At 41.2% G+C, this 19,978-nt stretch overlaps 2 protein-coding genes across 2 annotated transcripts; both read right to left on the bottom strand.

Annotated features, from left to right (window-relative positions):
• Window positions 1-215: 215 nt before the first annotated feature.
• LOC306701201 (flotillin-2) lies at window positions 216-9,820 on the bottom strand. The gene is made up of 11 exons (XM_079166457.1): window positions 9,695-9,820; window positions 8,736-8,817; window positions 7,836-7,926; window positions 7,210-7,333; window positions 6,534-6,652; window positions 4,904-5,017; window positions 4,694-4,813; window positions 4,309-4,523; window positions 3,317-3,500; window positions 2,612-2,761; window positions 216-2,305 (listed from the first exon to the last, which is right to left on the bottom strand). The coding sequence occupies exons 1-11, from the start codon at window positions 9,741-9,743 to the stop codon at window positions 2,267-2,269; spliced, it is 1,287 nt and encodes a 428-aa protein (XP_079022583.1). The 5' UTR covers window positions 9,744-9,820; the 3' UTR covers window positions 216-2,266.
• A 1,336-nt stretch (window positions 9,821-11,156) lies between these two features.
• Window positions 11,157-18,441, bottom strand: LOC306700664 (solute carrier family 35 member F2-like). Its single transcript, XM_079165743.1, has 8 exons — window positions 18,316-18,441; window positions 17,176-17,351; window positions 16,855-16,982; window positions 15,165-15,324; window positions 13,964-14,120; window positions 13,829-13,881; window positions 13,012-13,166; window positions 11,157-12,054 (listed from the first exon to the last, which is right to left on the bottom strand). Exons 1-8 carry the CDS (start codon window positions 18,423-18,425, stop codon window positions 11,686-11,688), a joined length of 1,308 nt encoding a protein of 435 aa, XP_079021869.1. The 5' UTR covers window positions 18,426-18,441; the 3' UTR covers window positions 11,157-11,685.
• Between the last annotated feature and the right edge of the window lie 1,537 nt (window positions 18,442-19,978).

The following is a 19,978-nucleotide window of genomic DNA, read 5'->3' as shown; positions in this document are numbered from 1 at the left end:
CACCACACAAGAAAATTACATAAAAATGAATGCAACTTATTTTTATACATATTTATATAAACTCTGCAAATAACACATTATGAAAAATTTTCATTTTGCCTTCCATAACAAAAAATATTTAAAATAATAATAGTAAATAATTGATAGAAACAGTTAACATATTAAACCAATACTCAAAAGAAAAGAAATAAATGAAGCATGCAAAGAGATTCTGACAGATATCCGGTTTTATTTTCTATTAAACGACTTATATCTATATTTATGTCTATAAATAAATGACGTACATCACCATGCCTTGAACCAAGATTAAGAAGCAGAGTCAGGAGTCACAATGAATTACCAATCAAATAAACTTTGCAGAACTGTAAATAGCAATAAATAAATAGATTATGGCATTTTTCGATTTATTAGAATGACAATTAGCTGAGAGTGAACGGATTACTCCGAGTACAGACGTATGACATGCAGCAAGAGCATACGGGAAGTCATGGCCGCTGGAGACACACAGTGTACGTGTTGTAAATAACATTAGGAATATAACACAAACATGTCACTGGACACATTTGCAGCTAAACCAATCATCATGGTCACAGTATTTGTCGAGTCACTATATCAGCAAAGAATGACAGAAATATAAATCAACTCAGGAGGAGCACCAAAAAAAGCAACAATAATAACAGTCCTCTGTGAACTCTGTCAGAATGCTCATACTGGCCGTACATTAAACTACCGCTATGATTTTGTTGTCACCCGCCTGAGCTACGAGACTCAAAACTAAAGAGCGCCGTCCCGCTAGTTTGGGCTGAGTGAGTGCAGCTCTTCACAGCTTTGAGAAGAGACGAGCAGGATTCACTTCTTCTGGAAGTGTCTTAAGTGGGTGAAATACATTTCTTTCCTTCTAAAAACCTTTCTACTGTTAACGCTCAACATTTTGGTGCATTAGACCCCAAAAACAACATAGCATCATGAGCATTTACAAACAGCGACATCACTTATTAAAATAGATAAAACATTGTTCAAGAAGTTAAAGTACTCTGCTAAAAGATCCTTCTAGATTTCATGTCACAGTTATAAAAAAAAAACAAATCAATGCAAACATTGAAAATAAAGCGAGTTTCTCTGAAAGGTTTGGTTAGTCGACCACCGTGTCAGACATGGCTTAGCATCTACGGATGTCTGTTGATAAACTTTGCAGTATCTCTAAGACCTTCTCATAAAATGAAAACAAAAAGACAAGCTATTCTATTTGGCATCACCGTTTGGCCTTTTCATTTTCAGAATCTATTCACATTAAGCTTTTTTCCACACAATATCAACTAACTTCACACAACTCCAAGCCGGTCATTTCTGACAATTTGCCCATGAAATCTTTTTTTCTCCTCTTCTTCGTCTTTTTTTTGGTTTTTTGAAACACCAACTAAATTGTTTTAATCTTAATCAAGGCCAAAACTACTAACCTTTACATTTAAACCCACTATAAATATCAAAGGACCACAAGCTCGGATCAGATTCTGCATCCCGTTTCCCTGGCGGCATATAAATAGTCATCATATGTATAGACCCTGATATCAACAGTCTAGAGAGGATCACACTTCTTTCAGGGCAACAGACAGCATTTGCACAAGATAGGGGGGCTTCTTAGAAGATTGCGAGCACCTGTGACAATGTAAAAATAAATAAAAATCAACCTGGAAATGAACATAAATAGTTACAAATTACAACATGTACAATATACAAAGGAAAATATTGTGAACGCGGATGTGTATTACAATAAAGAAAGAGGCGTACAAATCAAGAAGGCCTGCAGCATGCGGAATGTCAGAAGTGAGAGCAGAGACCCTGTGGTCTGAAGAAGCAGACACCAGAGACCAGGTGTGAGCATGAGGTTCAGCAGGTACGTCAGCACACCTGTCTAACAGCAGCTCTCCTCTTCCATGGTACTTCATGCAAACGGACTAATATATACGATTCAAATACAAAAAAATTAAATCACAGCACAAAATGTTCCCGTGTTCAAACAGAATAAATAAAAAACAAAAATCTTTTGAATGAGCAGCAGTGTGTTCAGATATTCTGGCCCTGTATAAAGTAAGGCACCAGAGGTTTCCAAAATTCACTTGGTATACAGTATATATACATATATATGTATGTATATATATATATATATATATATACGTATAAAACAACAGAATTCTTCAAGTGTATTAAAGGCAGTCCGTCAGAGTGCATACAACAGATACTGGAGTCGCGTGTGGTCGTCGGGGTTTCAGGCTTGAGCGTTGGTCATCTTCTGCAGCAACGGGATCTGTCAGGAAAAATAGAACGCTTTATACAACCTGAGGCTCGAAAACAAACCGTCATGAATTTTCCATAACTTAGCCGGTGCTAAGTATACACACACACACAAAACAAATGAAATGAAAGTATGCACACTAACAAACAGCAGCTAATTCAAGTCTTCCAGTGTCGTCCTACAAAGCGTCGTCCTGACCCTCCACCAACAGAACCACATCATCAGATCAATACCCTTAACTCCTTCTATATTTGATAGTCTTGTAATAGAACACATACAGTCACGTTGTTACAAACCCATGTGACGGAGCATGCGTACCTTTGACAGATCCACTCCAGTCAGAGCATTGATGGACACAGGAAGTTCAGCCAACAGGCGGTTGAGCTCGCCCGTCACGCGGTTGTTGTCCCCACTCAGGATGACGATCTCACTGGTCCTGGCTAACGGCGCCGCCACCTTGGAAGCAATCTGCAAAGACACCGTTGAGTGTTTACTGTAAGCAGGTAGTACCCTCACACACCGAGATCATGTGACGCATGATGCAGTCGTAGCGTCATGACTTATGAATCATTGGGATGAAGTCATCGCGGCGATCCCGTTGTGAACTGTCATTTTCCATCAGAAACACAGCATGCTACTTCTTAAAGCTAACAACCATGCTACAGCTTTATAGCTGCTTGTGTGGTGGGATTCTGAGGTTTCCAGTCTTTTTTTAAGCTAAGCTAACATCTCGTGGCAGTAGCTTCGTATTTAAGGGTCACATATGAGAGGCATCAATCTTCTCACCTAACTCTCTGCAAGAGCTGGAATGTCTTGAAATGTCCAACTATCCCTTTACCACCAATGGTAGCACAGTTTGTTTTACTACAAATAAAGTAATAATTCATGTACTGATTCCTACAAAAAGCATGCGCCAACAAACCAGTGTACTGAAAATAAGAGTTCACTGTAAACTACACGTGGTTAGATGAGCTGGATGTGGATGCTGGATTATGGAGCCTGTAAGGAGCCGTGTATGTTTACCATGGGCAGGGCCTCGAGGACCAGAGCCGTCTTGGCTGCCTCCCCGTACTGCTGGTAGGCCTCGGCCTTCAGTCTCATCTTCTCAGCCTCCGCCTTGCCCACCGCTTCGATGGAGGAAGCCTCCGCCTCTCCGATCCTCCTGATCTTCTCTGCCTGAGCCTGGGCGATCAGCACTGTCTTTATCCTGATGCCGGGGGGGGTAACTGATATCAGATTCATCCCACAACACATCTCACAACATGCTGCTTACTTCTGACTTTTGATCATAAAATATTTCAAAATCATGTTTCAGTGTGACAACTGCATCGCAAAAGAAATCTTTAAAAGCATTCACCTGACTGAAATGTAGCCCAAAGGGAAAAATGGAGGCCGCATGACCAAAGCTCGGGCTGCAGCTATCGATTATTTTTGCAATCGAGCATTCTACAGATTATTCCTTTGATTAATCGGGTAATCGGATAAGAAATAGTTTTGCTTTACATTATTAAAATATAAATAATAAATATACGAAGAAGAAAATAAGACCGGTCCTCTGCTGCGGTGGTACGAGAGGGACACCTTAAAAACATTTTCATCGAACCCAAACGTGCGATTTTCGGCTGTGCCGCTTTTTTCCCTTTACCTGTGCAAAGCCCTGACCTGTTTGCTTCCTTAGTAAATATCTCCCAGGATGTTTTGCAACTGAAACTCCCAGTCAGCTGGAATTTCAACAACCAGATTCTCCTCCTCCACCTACAGATAGATTTACTGCTCAGATTCACATGGCGTGCCGACTACAAAGGTTACAAGCTTGTTGTTATTCAGAGAGAAACGCAAAGCTGTTAAATTGCTACATGAGTGTTTTGCATTGTGACATGACCTCTTCACCAGATGTTTCAGATCTCCACTGAGGACTGTGTCCAACACTAGTGTCTCTCTGTATTTCCTAGTGATTGGGGGTACCGGTTGGAAAAGCTCTGAATGGCCCTGTAACCGATGGCTTTCTCACTCACTTGTGCCCCTCAGCCAGCTGCTGCATTTTGTAGGCCTCGGCCTCAGCGGGCCTCTTGACCGTGGCGATGAGCTCCATGTCCATCCGAACGACCTCCCTCTCCCCGATGGTGATCTCCTTCTTCCTCTGCACCACTTGGATCTCGATCTCCTCCAGGCGGATCTTCTGCTGCTCCTTGGCTGCCTGCAGCTCGTACGCCAGCTGGGCCTCGGCTTTCTGAAAACGTCAGCGCACAAGACTGTCACACACTTCCAAAGCGTGCGCACACACACACACACACACACACACACACACACACACACACACACACACACACACACACACACACACACACACACACGATGTAACACACATTATGTTTGAAATCTGCTAGTTTCAAGCTCCACCTTAGTGTTGACTTCCTGGTTGAAAGAAGCCTTCTGCAGCTCCAGTTCCCGTTTGGAGTCGGCCATCTTGGTGTCGGCTTGGAATTTGACGTCCATCATCTCCCTCTTACACTCTGCTTCCTATGAGACGATGAAGACGTAAAGCAGTTGGTTGTTGTGCACAACGGAATCCACTTCTCAGAGTCTCCCGCCCCACTAACGCCTCCTTACCCGTATCCCAGCATCCCTCTCTGCCTCGGCCACGCCGATGTCCGCGTCCCTCTGCACGGCTGCAGTCTGGGTCTTCCCCAGAGAGCTCAGGTAATCCAGTTTGTCATACACATCCTGCGAGCACAGACAAACAGCAGTGAGCTTCATAAATGTTATGTTCTAAATGTTAAGGAAGAGAGCTTGTGACCGAAAGGTTGTCAGTACAATCCCACGGACCAGGAGGATAAATCAAGGAATATGAAAAGCAGCTCTTGCCCCTCCCTCACTGCCACCACTGACATGCCCTTGAGCAAGGCCCTTCACTTAGTGGCTCAGCAGATTAAACTGTGTTTGTACTTCCAAGTGTGAGTTAAATGGACGGTGGATGCAGCGACAAATAAAACCACGACGCCAAAATCTAATAAAGTCTCATGAAGAGGCTGGACTGAAGAGAAGCATTACATAAACATTATTATCAGAAATATGTAGTGAATACCTAAATATTCTGTTTCTCTCACCACTGATTGCGGTCGCAACAGTTTATTGATTTTCCACGCCTGCACTGAGAGTTGCCTCATTCACAGGAAGCATTTGATTGGTTGCAAGGTCTCAGCTACATCCAACAACCACATAAAATGAACTTCCTGTTTTTACAAATAATATACACAGCAAATAAATACTAAAAAGACAACCCACAAATGTCTGAGGCCTCCACTAATGCGCTAATCTGGTCCTGGCGCGTCACAGAAAACCATCTGGACCCACTGATGTGAAAGAAATGGACTCTGGGCTTTCAGCTAAGCGGTGCGGTGAGCCGCTGTGTCTGCAGCACACTCCAATTAGTTCTAATCAACAGCAGTGAAGTGCACAGGAGGAGGGAGGCTGCTGCCAGAGACGACTTCTCTAATGAGCAGCAGCCTCGATGGTAGATAAAAACATATTACAGATACATATTCGATAGAAGACGGGGTGGCTGCTGACTCATGTTTGTGTGATCGCTACAGTGCTGCTTAGCCTATAAACACGCACAGTCTGCCCCTCAGCTGTAGTCACTGTGGCCAGAAATATCACAATAAATAGTGTTATAATAATATGACTCAAACCTTCTGAAATAGTGCTCTAAGAGCTTGTTTGATTTCATCAGACCTAAATAGCTGAACTATTTTTACAGCTTTGTTGGACACCACGGAACTATAAACACAAGCGGGACAGCTGTTAAAAGTTGATGACGCTTGACTGGAAATGACTTTGAATGTTGTCTGTCTTTTAGATCTCTTAAATACGTTGATGTTCTCTCAGCTGATCTCATGAAAGCATGTGCACGAGTGTTTCTCTTTGACGGTCAAGTAACATTTTGTTGTGCATCCTCGTGTTGCATAATGACAATAAATGATCCTTAAATATGCTGATTCTCTTCCTCGCTCCTCCGTCCTCAGACCTGTGACCCAGACCCAGGTCGGCCACCATCGAGGAGGGTTCTCACACCTGCTGGACAGGCCCGTGAATGGGGGTTGTTCTTGAATCGATTTAAATACATGCTGTTTTCCCTTTTCATAATCCATGCTAATATGTATTATTTTGACCCGTCTTTGCTCAGTAGCTACATTACAACTTTCTTCAGGCGTTCTGGTTCGCTGCACCACCAACCCACCTTAATGGTGAAGCTGAGAATCTCGATGCCCATCCTGCCCACGTCGGGAGCCGCTACCTCCCTCACCAGTTTGGCGAACTGGTCCCTGTCCTGATAGATCTGCTCGACAGTCAAGGTACCTGCGAAAGAGAGACGGTGTCAGTATCTGCACATCACATTTACACGTGTGCCTCGCTGTTTGAAACGCTACTTTCCACAAACTAGCAGCAGTGTTGCGCATTTCTTTTGTTTTTGATCGAGATTTCTTTGGTTTTGTGTAAAAACGAGGGCAGCAGAGTTTTCTTAACCCTTTAGAGAAGCATGTAATCATTAACACACACAAACGTCAATGAGGCATTAGGTTTTAATAATATTCCTGAAGAATTAGAGCAAAGACAGTTTGTTGTTTAAGTTGTCATTTCTTTTCAAACAAATGAATGGTTTGAGTCTTAATTGACAAAGATTCCAGCCTCTTGATTGAATATCTGCTTCTTTTTGGTTTTATGTATTTGTGGTTTGGTTTATCGGTCGAACAAGAGAAGAAATTTGAAGACGTCAACTTGGACCTTTTTCACTATCTTGAAGATGAATCCAAAACCACTCTCGTATATTATCTACACACAGGCCTGTCAGGAAACAAATTCAGGTCTCTGAATTTTAACAAACACAATTGTTGAAACGCAATGCATGTCCGTACCTAGAATGGAGCGCAGATGTCCCTCCAGAGTCTGCAGGACCACAGCTTTGATCTCCATGACTGATTTACCCAGGAACTGCTCACAGGCCACTGCCAGTAAGTCATGCTCCGTCATCACTTTCACCTGAAGAAGACACAGGGACGTCAGCTCATCTGGTGACTGACCAAACTCGCATTTGGAGGTAAAGAACACATAACATTTATAACCAAATGAGAAGAGATACAAACAAGATAAAGAGTAATAATAGATGTGTATTATTCTATTTCATACTAGTGCTGATACACTGATTTTGGTACTAATAGCAAAATTATATTTTTCACTTCAACAAAAACCCTTTTTATATTTAACAAGAGAGGCCAAATGTCTCAAATGTTAAATATTGTCTCCACACAAGCATCCGCACAACTTTGCCTCAATAAAAGAGTATAAACTCTGCAATACTGAACTACTGTATGTGATCACAGAATAAGTAAACCAGACATGAGATTCCAGCTTTCTGCACGTGACCGTTTTGGATATTCTGCGCTAAAGACATATTTCAGTGAGTATAAAGACGTTGAGATCCAGTCAGACTTGGCCTGAACCCGGCCCGGTCCATGTGTGGGACTCTGGCATGCGATCTTACCTGAGCCACCCCTGTGACAGTGATGGCTACCCCCTCTGCGGTCTCCACATCCTCACATCGGGGCTGCAGAGTCATGATCTCCAGGGTTATCCTGCAGCAAAAAGACACATTGAGTGATGAGAGCAAGCTGTGGAACAATGGAATCAAATCTGTAGATGTTAAATGCTCTTTTCTTTTTTAGACGCTGAGAATCTGACGCTGGTTGTGTAGTAGTATAATTAGTGTAAATCAAATACTATTGTTAGGATTCTTATACTGTTTGGGCATCATACGGCTTTCTTTTCTTTTAAAATATTACTCCACAGTAAAAGGTCGGGGTATGTATCACTAAAACAAATGAGTTTATAACAATTTACTGTTATACAGGCGGACGTTTTTAACGACATGTTGCTGGACTGTTGAATATAAAACGGCTGCGATATAATGTTCGGTCTCCTTGCAGAGATCGAGCAGCCAACGACAACTGCGGCAAAAAAATGTATCTGAGAAACGCCTCTGTCTTGTGACAGTGTACATTTAACAGCTGAGCACAACTACTCATCGTAGAACAATGTGAATGTGTAGGCTGACGTGAAAAGGGGACTTTTGCACCAGTTTGTGTTGGAAACAACAACACAGCGTGGAACAGTAGACGGAGAACGGAAGACCGGCTTTCCTCCTCCACTTGTTTACAGACAACTCTTTAGATAAAGGGACTGACTTCCCTGTGGAAATCCAAGACAGCTAAAGCCCATTTCAGCTGTGGTCTGAACGCATTTGAACAGAAGGCTTTCAATATTAGAATCCACTTATCTGCCATGAGAAGCACTTGCCGGCACAAAAGCATTTCAAGGAGCTACTGAAAGTCAACTCCGTTTCGAGATATCATGAATGGACCGTATGATTTTACTATGTTGTCACCTTTGGGTGTCCGAGATGAGACACCAGGCCCAGGCCCAGCCTCCCACGGCGTAGGTCTTTGTATCAGAGCCACAGCAGCCACCTGAAGAGGAACAGTTACATTAAAACAAAATGCATGTAGCTTGAGGGTTTGTTCAACAAGCATCTGTCTGTCAGAAGCAGGTCCCCAGATTAAAACAGGTTGTCATTTAGCAACCGATTTGAGAAACCTTGTATACTACTGGTACAATGGTCCAATTAATGTGGTGGAGTAAAATGTGCAATATTTCCCTCTAAATTAAGTGAAGTAGAAGTAGAAAGTAGCACAAAATAAAAATACTTAAGCACAAGTGTGACAAAATTGTACTCAAGTACAGTACTTGAGTACTTAGTTACTTTCCACCACTAGCAACTGGTGACGATGGGCCACAAGTAGACTTCGCTGTTTTAGGTCACTAGCCAAACAATACTGGGAGACACGACTGTACAGTAGCTTTGTGATATTTTGTGCCACTAATAAATCACAGCTAACGTTACGTTATAGCACGAGTTAATTGGAGGATGACCCGCCCCCTACAACTGTATCATGGGCCTGCATGAAGAGGCAGCTTCCACAGACAGCTGTGATAGTTACTATTTACACGTGTAGTTTTAGAATTAAGTGTAGTTGACGTCTGTACTGAGTTTATTAATGACTGCTAATAATGCTAACCAACCGTCGCTGCCTTGCTTGTTAATGGTGTTAGCCTAACGGTTCTAAGTAAACCGTGATTAACGTTTCGAACACAGATGTAGTACCTTCATACAGTGTCTATCAGACTGTTATTTTGGAATAGCAGTGAAGCTATCTTTCTACAAACATGAGCAAGAATAAACATTTGTCAGTACGCCTTTGACACCAGCTAACGGTTAGTCCGTTAGCTCTTATATTGAAATGACAGCTAGCTTAGCTCCATTCAGTAATAAGAGGAACACCGTACCAGAGACCACCAGAGCTTCGTTCGGCCCCACAGTTAAGCAGCTCCCCATGTTGACTCGGAATAGCAAGAGAAAAAACTAGCAAACAGCAGGAGTCGAGGATGTGAAATGTTATCCGTCGTTTTAATCCAAGGCTAGACAGTGTAGAATAAGTCGTAACGTCTCGCACGACGATAGCAACAACACAGCGCCCGCCCCACCTAACGACAGCGTACAGTGACGTAACGTTTGTCAACACAGAAGACTCTCGAGGACGGTCGGTAACGAGCACGAGCAAGGATACATGCTACATGTTGGTAGCCTGCTACTAACGTTGCTCATTGTGATGGTGATAAGTGCCTCAGCCTTATACCAAGATGATATAGGTTCTGACCAGTGCTAGTGGAGATAGGTCTAGTGCTAGCTCAACCACCCCGTCATAGGGGTTGACCTACATTTACACTTACTTTACATTACTTCCTTTCTGGTTGTTTACGTTTTGACAGTGTATTTTGAAATAATTCCCCGGAAGTGGTTGTATTGACGCTACTTTGACGAATTTTGTTCCACCCAGATCTTAAAACATTTTGGTCGGTAAAACAATGTCATTATTTGCTCATTATTTTAGCCACATTTTACATTCATGGAAATCAATTACCATCTATTATATTCAAACAAACAAAAACAGATCTATGCAAATCTTCAAACACTATCACATTTTAAATCTGTAATACAAAATACAACTGTTTTTCAAACCTCTTCAACATTAAATTTGAATAAGTAAACGTTGTGTGGGTTTGTGTGCTGTTAATTTTGGATTTTTATTTTTCTCTTTATGCATATTTCTGTCATGGAACTAAAACAACTTTAATCTTTTCTTTTGTCTCTAACTTTTGTCTGTATTGTACTACATTCCATGAAGACTTATGTTATAATTACAAAAATGTATTGTTAAAAATTGCTGCTGGTGGTCCACCTGTTCCAGGACGGTCTGGGAAACATCCCAGCAGCCCCCTGGCTGTCCTGGGATTCAACATGTATCTTTGTTCCCTGCTGCTCCACTGATGAAGGTAACAGTGAGTATTCTTTCTGCTAACTCAGTGTTTATGGGTAGGACCCTTTCTTGGCAGCGACCAGAAACTTCCTGGAGCCTCCGCTCCAAAAAAATGACAATTTACACTGTTTTTTAGAATGGATTAAATAAAAAAGATATAACATGTTAATTGCTAGCCAGTGTTTATGCTAAACTTTGTGAATAATTGCTGGTTTTCATTCATTCATCTTTTAAGCGTCAGCCTATTAGTTGAACAAAACAAGACATCAAAATAAGTCAACTTGTGCTCTGGTAAAATGTGACTTTTTACCCATGGACTTGATAGACTTTTACAAAATATCTGATATTTTTATTGACCAAACAATTAATCAATCAAGAAAGTAATTTACAGACTAATCAATAATGAAAATAATCGTTAGTTACAGCCCTAAACACACACAAAAAAAACAGTTTGACATGAAAAAAAAAAGCTGAAATATGAATTTGAACATTATTGTTGAATGTGATTTCTTAACGGGCATACCAGGCACAGGTCCAGGGCTCCCCTGACCTTCACTTAGAAAAATGTTACTCAAAGGGACACAGATCAACCACGAAGAAACTCAAAAAGAACACAAAGAAACATAAAACAAGTACAAAGAGACACAAACAGACTATGAAAAGGGCTGAAAAAACCTCACAAAGAGACATGAAAACGACCTCAAAGAGACACAAAGAAACTGCAAAGAGACAGAAAAACTACAACCACAGACAAAAAATGATGACCAAAACCACAATAACAAGGTGACAGAAAATCATTCCGCATCACAGTTTCATTAGGTTGAAATGGCAAAAAGAAGAGTACAACAATTTGCCATCCAGGTCAACTTTCCAGTAGCCTACATATGTCCATTTCTGTATAGATTCAAGTCTCAATAAATAAATAAATGTGTTTTGAAAAATATATGACATGTTCACGTTTCACATTTTAGTGCTGTGTATAATAGCAACAACATCCACGACACCGCTCCCTCTTCCGAGGCTCTGTGATGGTCTCGATGCTCTCTTCTTCTTCCCTCTCTTTCTCTGCTCTTCCTCCAAGCCCTCCTCCGTCTCTCCATGCCCCTGCTGCTCCTCTTCCTCAGCGGTGATCCTCATGGCCGCCTCTCGCCTGGGGAGGTCTTTGGGAATCGTCGATTGACAGTTGGGGTCGTCATAGTAACCTTCCTCACATATGGAGGAGGAAGAGGAGGTGGCGGTGTCCGTGCGGTCCGTGGGTGTTGGCACAGCGTTGAAGGCGATGAAGCCGATGAGGATGCCCACCAGGGAGACCAGGTAGAGCCCAGAGAACTGAGGCGGGGCATGAGAGCGTATGAACAAAGGTGAGCTAAGGAAATATTAAAACACTCCATCTCTAATACGGTGGTTCATTGTCAATATGACGCAAAGTATTTTTTAAAGCTTTCTGTCAACAGAGGTGGGCTTTAACACATGCACGCACCTGCAGGGTTTATCACGGTCCAGTATGAAACTTACACAAAAGGGAAACCTCTCGCACATATAGCTGTACCATGAGAATGAACTTTTCAGTGAAGTAGGAGACATTTTGAGTTAAGAAATAAAAACATATTTTTTGCTGGATGAGGGAAAAGGAGGAGGTGCTTTTAAATCATTTCTAACCAGGTAAATAAACTTTTTTGTGTGAATAAACCATAACAGAGGCAAATCATCATTCAAAGCATTTTATATGAGATATAGTCTGGTAATGGAAATAGTTAAAAAATAAGGTGGAGCACATGGAACATGAACAAATACTCAAGTTATTATTCCTCACTGAGCAGTTTGTGTCAGGGAAGCAGAGGACAAACCTGGGTGAGTTGTTGCATAAGTGACGTTTACAGACAAAATATTCCGTCTGTTTTGAAGCCGTTTAAAGGACTTTGCACTCACGACTTAATAAACTCTGCATGTGCATGCCGCTGTGCGAAAACACATGACATTGAGATTACAGTTTAACAATAATTATTATTCATTGACACTGCTGTATCACTATAACGTCGAGGGAATCGTTGACACCTGGAGAAGCAGGTGAGTCTCTTTTTCTGTGGCACTCTGCCCCCAAACCCATTGAAAAGAGCTGAAACAGCTGGACAGCTGGTAGTTTTTTAGCATCCGTAACTCAAACAGGAGGAAAAAGTGCATTCGTTGGAGACTACTTTCAGCGGCGGATTGATCCACATTGTGTGCTCTAGCTATAATGTGTGTGTGTGTGTGTGTGTGTGTGTGTGTGTGTGTGTGTCTGCTCACATTGTACTGGAAGAGGAAGATCCCGCAGAAGAGGCTGAAGAGGTCGGCGGTGAGCAGGGAGAGGTTGACGGCGGTGGCGCTGCTCAGCTTCACCACTATGGGCATACAGCTGTACAGAGCGTACATGCACAGCGCATAGGCAGAGAACAGCAGCCCTGAGAGGAGAGAGGCCCAACTCTGAGTTCAAAGTAACAACTCAAATGGTAAAAGGAACACTTAATGAGTTGAGTGCAGAGATCTGGATCATTTAACGCTGTCTTCTTTACACACTCTGTATTTAATAGAAAACATTATGGTCTTTGGAGTACTTAGTTGATGAAGTGTAGTTGTTTCTCTGTTGGTGCATACAGCCTCTGAACAGCTGCTGGTTCTAGCCTCCTAACAAGCTAACCTGTTCCCAGCCTTTGTGCTAACCTTTGCACACAACAGATACTCCTAAAACTGCATCGGGATTACTTTTCAATTACTTGATAAACAGTATCAGAGCTGTGTTTCTGTGAGTCTTTCTGTGACTCCTTAGTCAGCTCTTCCTGTAACAACAGAGGTCAATATGAGGTCAAAGGTTAGCAAAGTTATTGCCCCTTCATGCTCAACTTTATTTTTACGATGTGGGAAATTGTCAACTTTCAGTTTAGTCAGGAGAAAAGCTAGAGACTACGAGGAAGACTTTAGGCATTTTATATCTTTATATCTATCCATACTCAAATATAGTTTTGCATTGTAGAATCAATGAATTGAACCAGGGGAGGTGAAATCGTTATTTTGCTGCATTTTGTCTTGTGTTTTGTCTTGACGATGCTTCTTTGCAGATACTCACCGACTTGCCAGCTCCACTGGATGTTAGCCACTTCATTACGTTCCAGGATCACCCTGGGTAAAGAGAAAGAACCCCGCCAGATTAACCACAATGTTGAATGAGTCCTATATCCTGATCACACCTGCACACACTTACATCTGCACGGTGCTGATGATGGTGCCGAACAGGCCCACCATGCCCAGGAACTCCACCCTGCTGAAGTTCTTCACGGTGTATTCCTGACACACATTAGACACGGCGTACAGCGAAGCACTGAGCAGCACCAAACCGTCCCCGAGCAGGATGTTTGAGGCTGAGACGAGAGGAGACACATGACATTACTGTGGTACAACCTTGTCAAAATTACACCAATTTGCTTTGTTGGTTTGTTTGTTTGTCTGGGATTTTGTGGTTACCAAAATAAGATTCTCTAAGATTACTGTAAGGCATTCCTCTAAAAATCCACTGATAGGCATGAGAGGGGCTATGACATTTCTTCAAAAGGTTTGCCTGAAGACAACTGACATTGGTGCTTTCACCGCTGATATTTGCCACCATGGGCTCATACCAAGCTGCTAGACAAACGCAACATTTTGGATTTATATAAAAGATAAAAGTAAACATTCTTCACTGTCACTCCTACTCCCAAATTTAAGAATAAAATATTTGATCTGAGGTTTCTTAAAGGAGCAGTGCGTACGATTTAGTGGCATATAGTGGAGAGGTTGCAGATTGCAACCAACTGAATACCCTGTACCTTACCTGACCTGCTCTTTATGTGGATATGTAGGGCTCATTCTAAGCTAACAAAAACACAGCAACTCTTAGTTTCAGGTGATTATATACCATTTTATTTTACATTTCTGCCAATAAATCCCCCTAAATCCTACCCACTGTTCCATTAAGTAGCTCCTGCTCGGCAGCAATATATAGAGAACTAGAGATATTGTCTTGTTTTACTCTATACATTCCTCTTACATGTCAAAACCTGATGCCTTTGTTACCCACAATGCAATGTGATCACTGACACGGTCGGTTATTTTAGTAGCAGCTAATGTAGTAGCGGCTAATATCTTCAGACCCAACCGGCAATGACTCAAGTGACATCACTAGAGGACATTTATCAGACTTCACACGGTTCCCTCTGGAGACACAAAAGGCTGAATACAACTATTTTCACATGTGCAGCAATACTCTTCAACAGCCGTAAACAGACTTTGATGTGCAAACATGGCAAAATTCCCCTTAAAGTCTAGGAGTCCAAGTGAAGGATTTTGACTTTTAAATCCAAAATGTCACAGTTTGATAAATGCAGGCCCTGATCACAGAAGGGTTGGCAATTGAGAGAAGTTCTTACTGGAGCCCTGGTCTCGTCCAGCCAGCAGGTCGGCCCCCACCATGGCCCCCACCCCGAGGACACAGATACCGACGGCTATGTAGTGGATCGTATTGTATCGTGTCTTCAGAAACCACCAGGACAGGACCATCAGAACCGGGACCACAAAGCAGTCCAGGAGCTGGAGACAGGAAGCCAGAAACACATTTTAATATACAAACATCGATAAATACTTTCAATTACTTTATATCTACACTAAAAACAGTAATCCTTAAAAAAAGTGACACTGGGGGAAAAAGTGTCAACTCTTTGGATACACTGAATCTTAATTAGCACCTAAAATGGATTGAAGTAAATGTGTGCACAATCAATGTCGTTGGCTGATTTACACATCAGCAGGTGGAGCCAAAGAGCCACAGTTTGTCTGGTGGCATTGGACTAAAAGTCAGTGAAAAACAAGCTGGACACTAATATAAAGAAGCCTGCTCCGATACACAGTAAACCATCACTCAGTAATATAGTGGAATTTTATCTTGTTGAGTTATTGTAGAAAAAGTTATAATAGTTAATTCAACTTCACATTTTGTAGTACAAACAAGGGTTCTTCGAACTTTTGACTTGAAATAAAGAACTACTACTAAAATGTACTGTTCACTAACCTCATTAAATGAATATTTGTGTCTCACTATAGGGACATTTTGAGCTTTTTAATTTTTGGATCATTTTGGATTTGCTTATGCATATGGGATACATATTAGCAAGGGTGTGAGTTTCATTTTCATCCTAGGTCCTATAATTAAATTAAATTAAATGTATTTTTGTATAACCAAAAATCACAAATTTCTAATTTGCGTCAGAGGGCTTTACACATACAACATCCTCTGTCCCGGAACCCTCACATCGGAACAATAATAAGTACAAAAAACTGAGTAGCCAAAATACAGACACTTAAGGACAAAAATGTCCCCGTTGAAACCTATTAAAAACACAACTGTTGATCCCACGGCCATTAGAACGTAATATGGTTGACTCTATTATATCAGGCTTTCAATCTGGAGGCCTGGCTTCAAAATTGTACCGTTTATCTAATTTCCACCAGATTGCTATTTTCCTGGTTTCCACTATACTGTTGTATCATGGAGCACTGCCGTTTTTAATGCCACTCATCAGTGTTGTTGCTTATCATTGACATACCCCAGACTAATACAATTAAATTCCCCTGAGCATTTTGTATGTAAAAAAAATATTTTAAAAAATGTCTGCAAAAACAGTGGCATTATTTAAACAAACTGGAATTTAAAGGATGAACATTCTGAAAGTGAATACATATTTGGTAGTTATGATCAGAACTGATGAAGAGATTTAACTTCTTTTTTTTTTTATCTGACCCTACACTGTGAAATAAAATCCCACTAACATTAGATAAACAGAAAATGATTTTAGTTTCTGTTTTTCCCCACAACAATAGTGGCATTATGTAAACAAAATAAAAAAGAATTAAAATTCAGAAACTGAATGAATATTTGGTAGTTTGGACAGAAGTTGGTTCAAATATTTAACTCAGTGAAACTAGAAAATAATATTAATACATAATTCTATGGAATTTTATTGACTCAGACACTATTGTTCTTTCAGGACATCAGAGCAACTTTTTTAAAAGCACAACGGTTACTTTTTCAAAAAACATGAAAACCGCACAAACATAACCCACCTGAACGCTGGTGAGGGTGGTGTATTGGTACGCTTTAACCACGGTGTAGTTGGCCTCCACGTCCACCAGCCCCAGCAGAAGATACTTCCACCATCGCTTCTTCAGTATCTGTAAAATATTGCGATCCCCTACGTTTTAAAGGGGAACACCCCTGAACTTCAGTATTGATATCTATTCGTTTACAGACAGAATTTTAGCTTATAACTTAGCAACACTAAAAGTCAAACAGAAACATTTAGTAATATTGCTTATCATTGAATAAAGTATTACCCCTGTGTTACAGGTATTATCTCAGGTGTTCGGACCCTATGTGGGTGTTACCTGTCCTGCAGAGCAGCATGGTGGTGTAGGTGACACACAGCAGGGCGTAGTTAAAGAAGCTCTGCAGCATGGGTGTGTTCATATGGAAGCTGGAGGCCAGGTACTGGGAGCTGATGGCCGTCCCACAGATGAGCCCAGCCAGACCCTGACCCATGGCCAACGTCTTGGCCAGCTGCCTGAGAGAGGACGAGGAGGACGAGGAGGACGGCACATTTTATAAGCACCAGGCACTTTTATTTTTCAATGTCGTCCACTTTAAACATTCTTGAGAACATAACATGGCGACCAGTGATTGAATGTAACTAAATACATTTAATAAGTACAAATTCAAAGTACTTTACATGAGTATTTCTATTTTATGCAACCTTATACTCCTACTCCGCTACATCTCAGAGGTAAATATTGTACGTTTTTACTCCACTACATTTGTCTGACAGCTTTAGTTACTTTTCAGATTACAATTTTTCATAACCGTCCAGTGAAAACTACGTGTCTCCAGATGTGTTGATGCTGAGTGTTTGTGATAAATTGAGTGTTCCTTAAAGAGTTGAGAAAACCATCGTACTTCTTCATCTAAATAAACTCTTTAAAAAGCCTCTTGGATCAGCTGGAAAATGCATCTTCACAAAGCTGAAAACAGAGCTTTTTATCTTTTTAGAGATACAAGGTTCTCACAGGACATCATACAAACATATGATGATCTTATAGAATATGATGCATTGATGTAGATTAAACTAACCATCACGACATAAAGGAGTTAAAAACATCTACAGCTGTAAAATGCAACACATGAACACATGAATGCAGCATTGATATTGATCCAGAAATATCATATATAGTAAAACACTGACAGGGAACACTTTACTGCACTATCAATACTTTTACTTTAAGTACATTTTGCTGATACATGGTAGGTTTGAGTGCAGGACTAGTAGTGGAGTATTTTCAGCATGCTATAGTACTTTCACTAAAGTAAATGATCTGATTACTTCTTCCACTGGTGGTGACTGTAATCTTAAAGGAAAGGTTTGACATTTTCACTACCAATGGGGGGAAACAGCTTGCCTGGCTCTGTTCAAAGGGTAACAACTTCTGCCTCTAACATGCTTTCCCTTCTTCTCATCTCCCGTGTCCACTCACCAGGTGAAAACTTCCTCAGGCTTGAATCTCCTGATCCTCAACATGAGTCCACTGCTTCGGCTCTCGTCACCCACGTCCGTGGGTGCATCCTCAGACTGCTTGGTAGCCATGCTGCCACTCTGGAGATGGTGGAATCCTCTCTGCCTTTTTTCACGGTTACGGGCTTTTAACTCCTTGACTTTTCCCTGAATGATTAACTGACTCAGAGGGCAAAGATTACTCTGTCACTTATCTCCGTGTGTAATGTGTTGAAGACAGCCAGCAGCACTTAAAGATAAGCGCTGATGATGAAAGATTAAAGAAGTCATCACGTTGCTTCTTCTTGTTTTCACTCTCATCTGCTATCTGCTGATGTGTTGGAGGAACAGTGCTTCATCATTCTTTTGTTTTTTTAAATGTAAATTACATTGTTGGAAACTAATTAAGTACATTAACTCAAGTGATGTACTTACAATGTACTGATACTTTTGTTGGGTATTTCCATTTTATGCTACCCTGCAACAATTCAGAAGGAAATATTATACTTTTTTACTGTAGCTGTAGTTACTTAAAAATATAAAATAAGCTAAAAAATTAAATGCATTGTTAAAATTCTGACCAGTGGTTCTTTTTTTTTTATGTATAATGTTTTTTATTGAGTGAGTAAGGTTCTGGGTATAATGCATATTCCAACAAAAGGAATCGGATTTCACAATTTTTAATTGCTCTTCTCAACATTCCATACAATATGGTTGTAACTTTGCATCCCCTCCCACACAAATATTGACATACTTGTCCCCCTCAGATTGTCACCTACACTGAGGGATATCCACACTCCGTCCACACTAAAACGCATGAAAACAAATATCACATGACTATTCACTGGGCATGTGCGTGGGTGTCGATGTAAACAGGAAGTAGATTGGCGCTTAGTTAAAAAAAATACGCTAGAGTAAAAAAGTAGTCTTTAATAATGAAAAGTCGCGTTTGATACTTAAGATCTTCCTCTAAAACTCAAACAGACACATGTTGTGGAAAGTTTTAGAAGTCTTAAGACTTAGTTACAGCGCTGCGGGTCTGTCTGTCTGTCTCTCTCTCTCTCTCTCTCTCTCTCTCTCTCTCTCTGTCTCTCTGTCTCTCTGTCTCTCTCTCTCTCTGTCTGACTCTCTCACATCAAATGTACTTTAAAATCAACACTTAAACATAATAGTTTACTAGATTATGGGTCCATACATGTGGTGAACACACGTCTCTCACTCGTTCCCTCAGTTTCGTTGTTGTCTGTTCTCACTCGTAGCTCTGCTGGTGTCTGAGCTCTCTGTCCTACTGAAGAGCATTTACTGCTTTTGTTCCTTTACATTTTATCTGCAGACAAAACAACAAACGAACAAAATAAGCATTAATAAGGACAGGAAAGTCCTCCGTTGTGTGTCCATCACCCTCCCTAAAGCCGCTAACCGTGACTTCAGACGTCCGCTCCGTAGCGCTGATAACACCGCTGGACATGCTGCTCACTAATCGCTCCATTAACAGCTGCTTCCTCCGTAATAATGCAGACTTTCACTGGACAACAGCTGCTAGTAAAGACAACAAGGTCAGCAACACCTGTAATCAGTTGTCCATGTTGAATTAACCTGGTAGCCGATCACGTGATAGGGGTGTGACGAATCAGAGAAGGACACAT

The sequence above is a fragment of the Pholis gunnellus genome (genome assembly GCF_910591455.1).
Source record: "Pholis gunnellus genome assembly, chromosome: 9".
Classification (NCBI taxonomy): Eukaryota; Metazoa; Chordata; class Actinopteri; order Perciformes; family Pholidae; genus Pholis; species Pholis gunnellus.
Note: the sequence above shows the minus strand (reverse complement) of the source record. Positions and strands in the feature narration are given on the sequence as shown.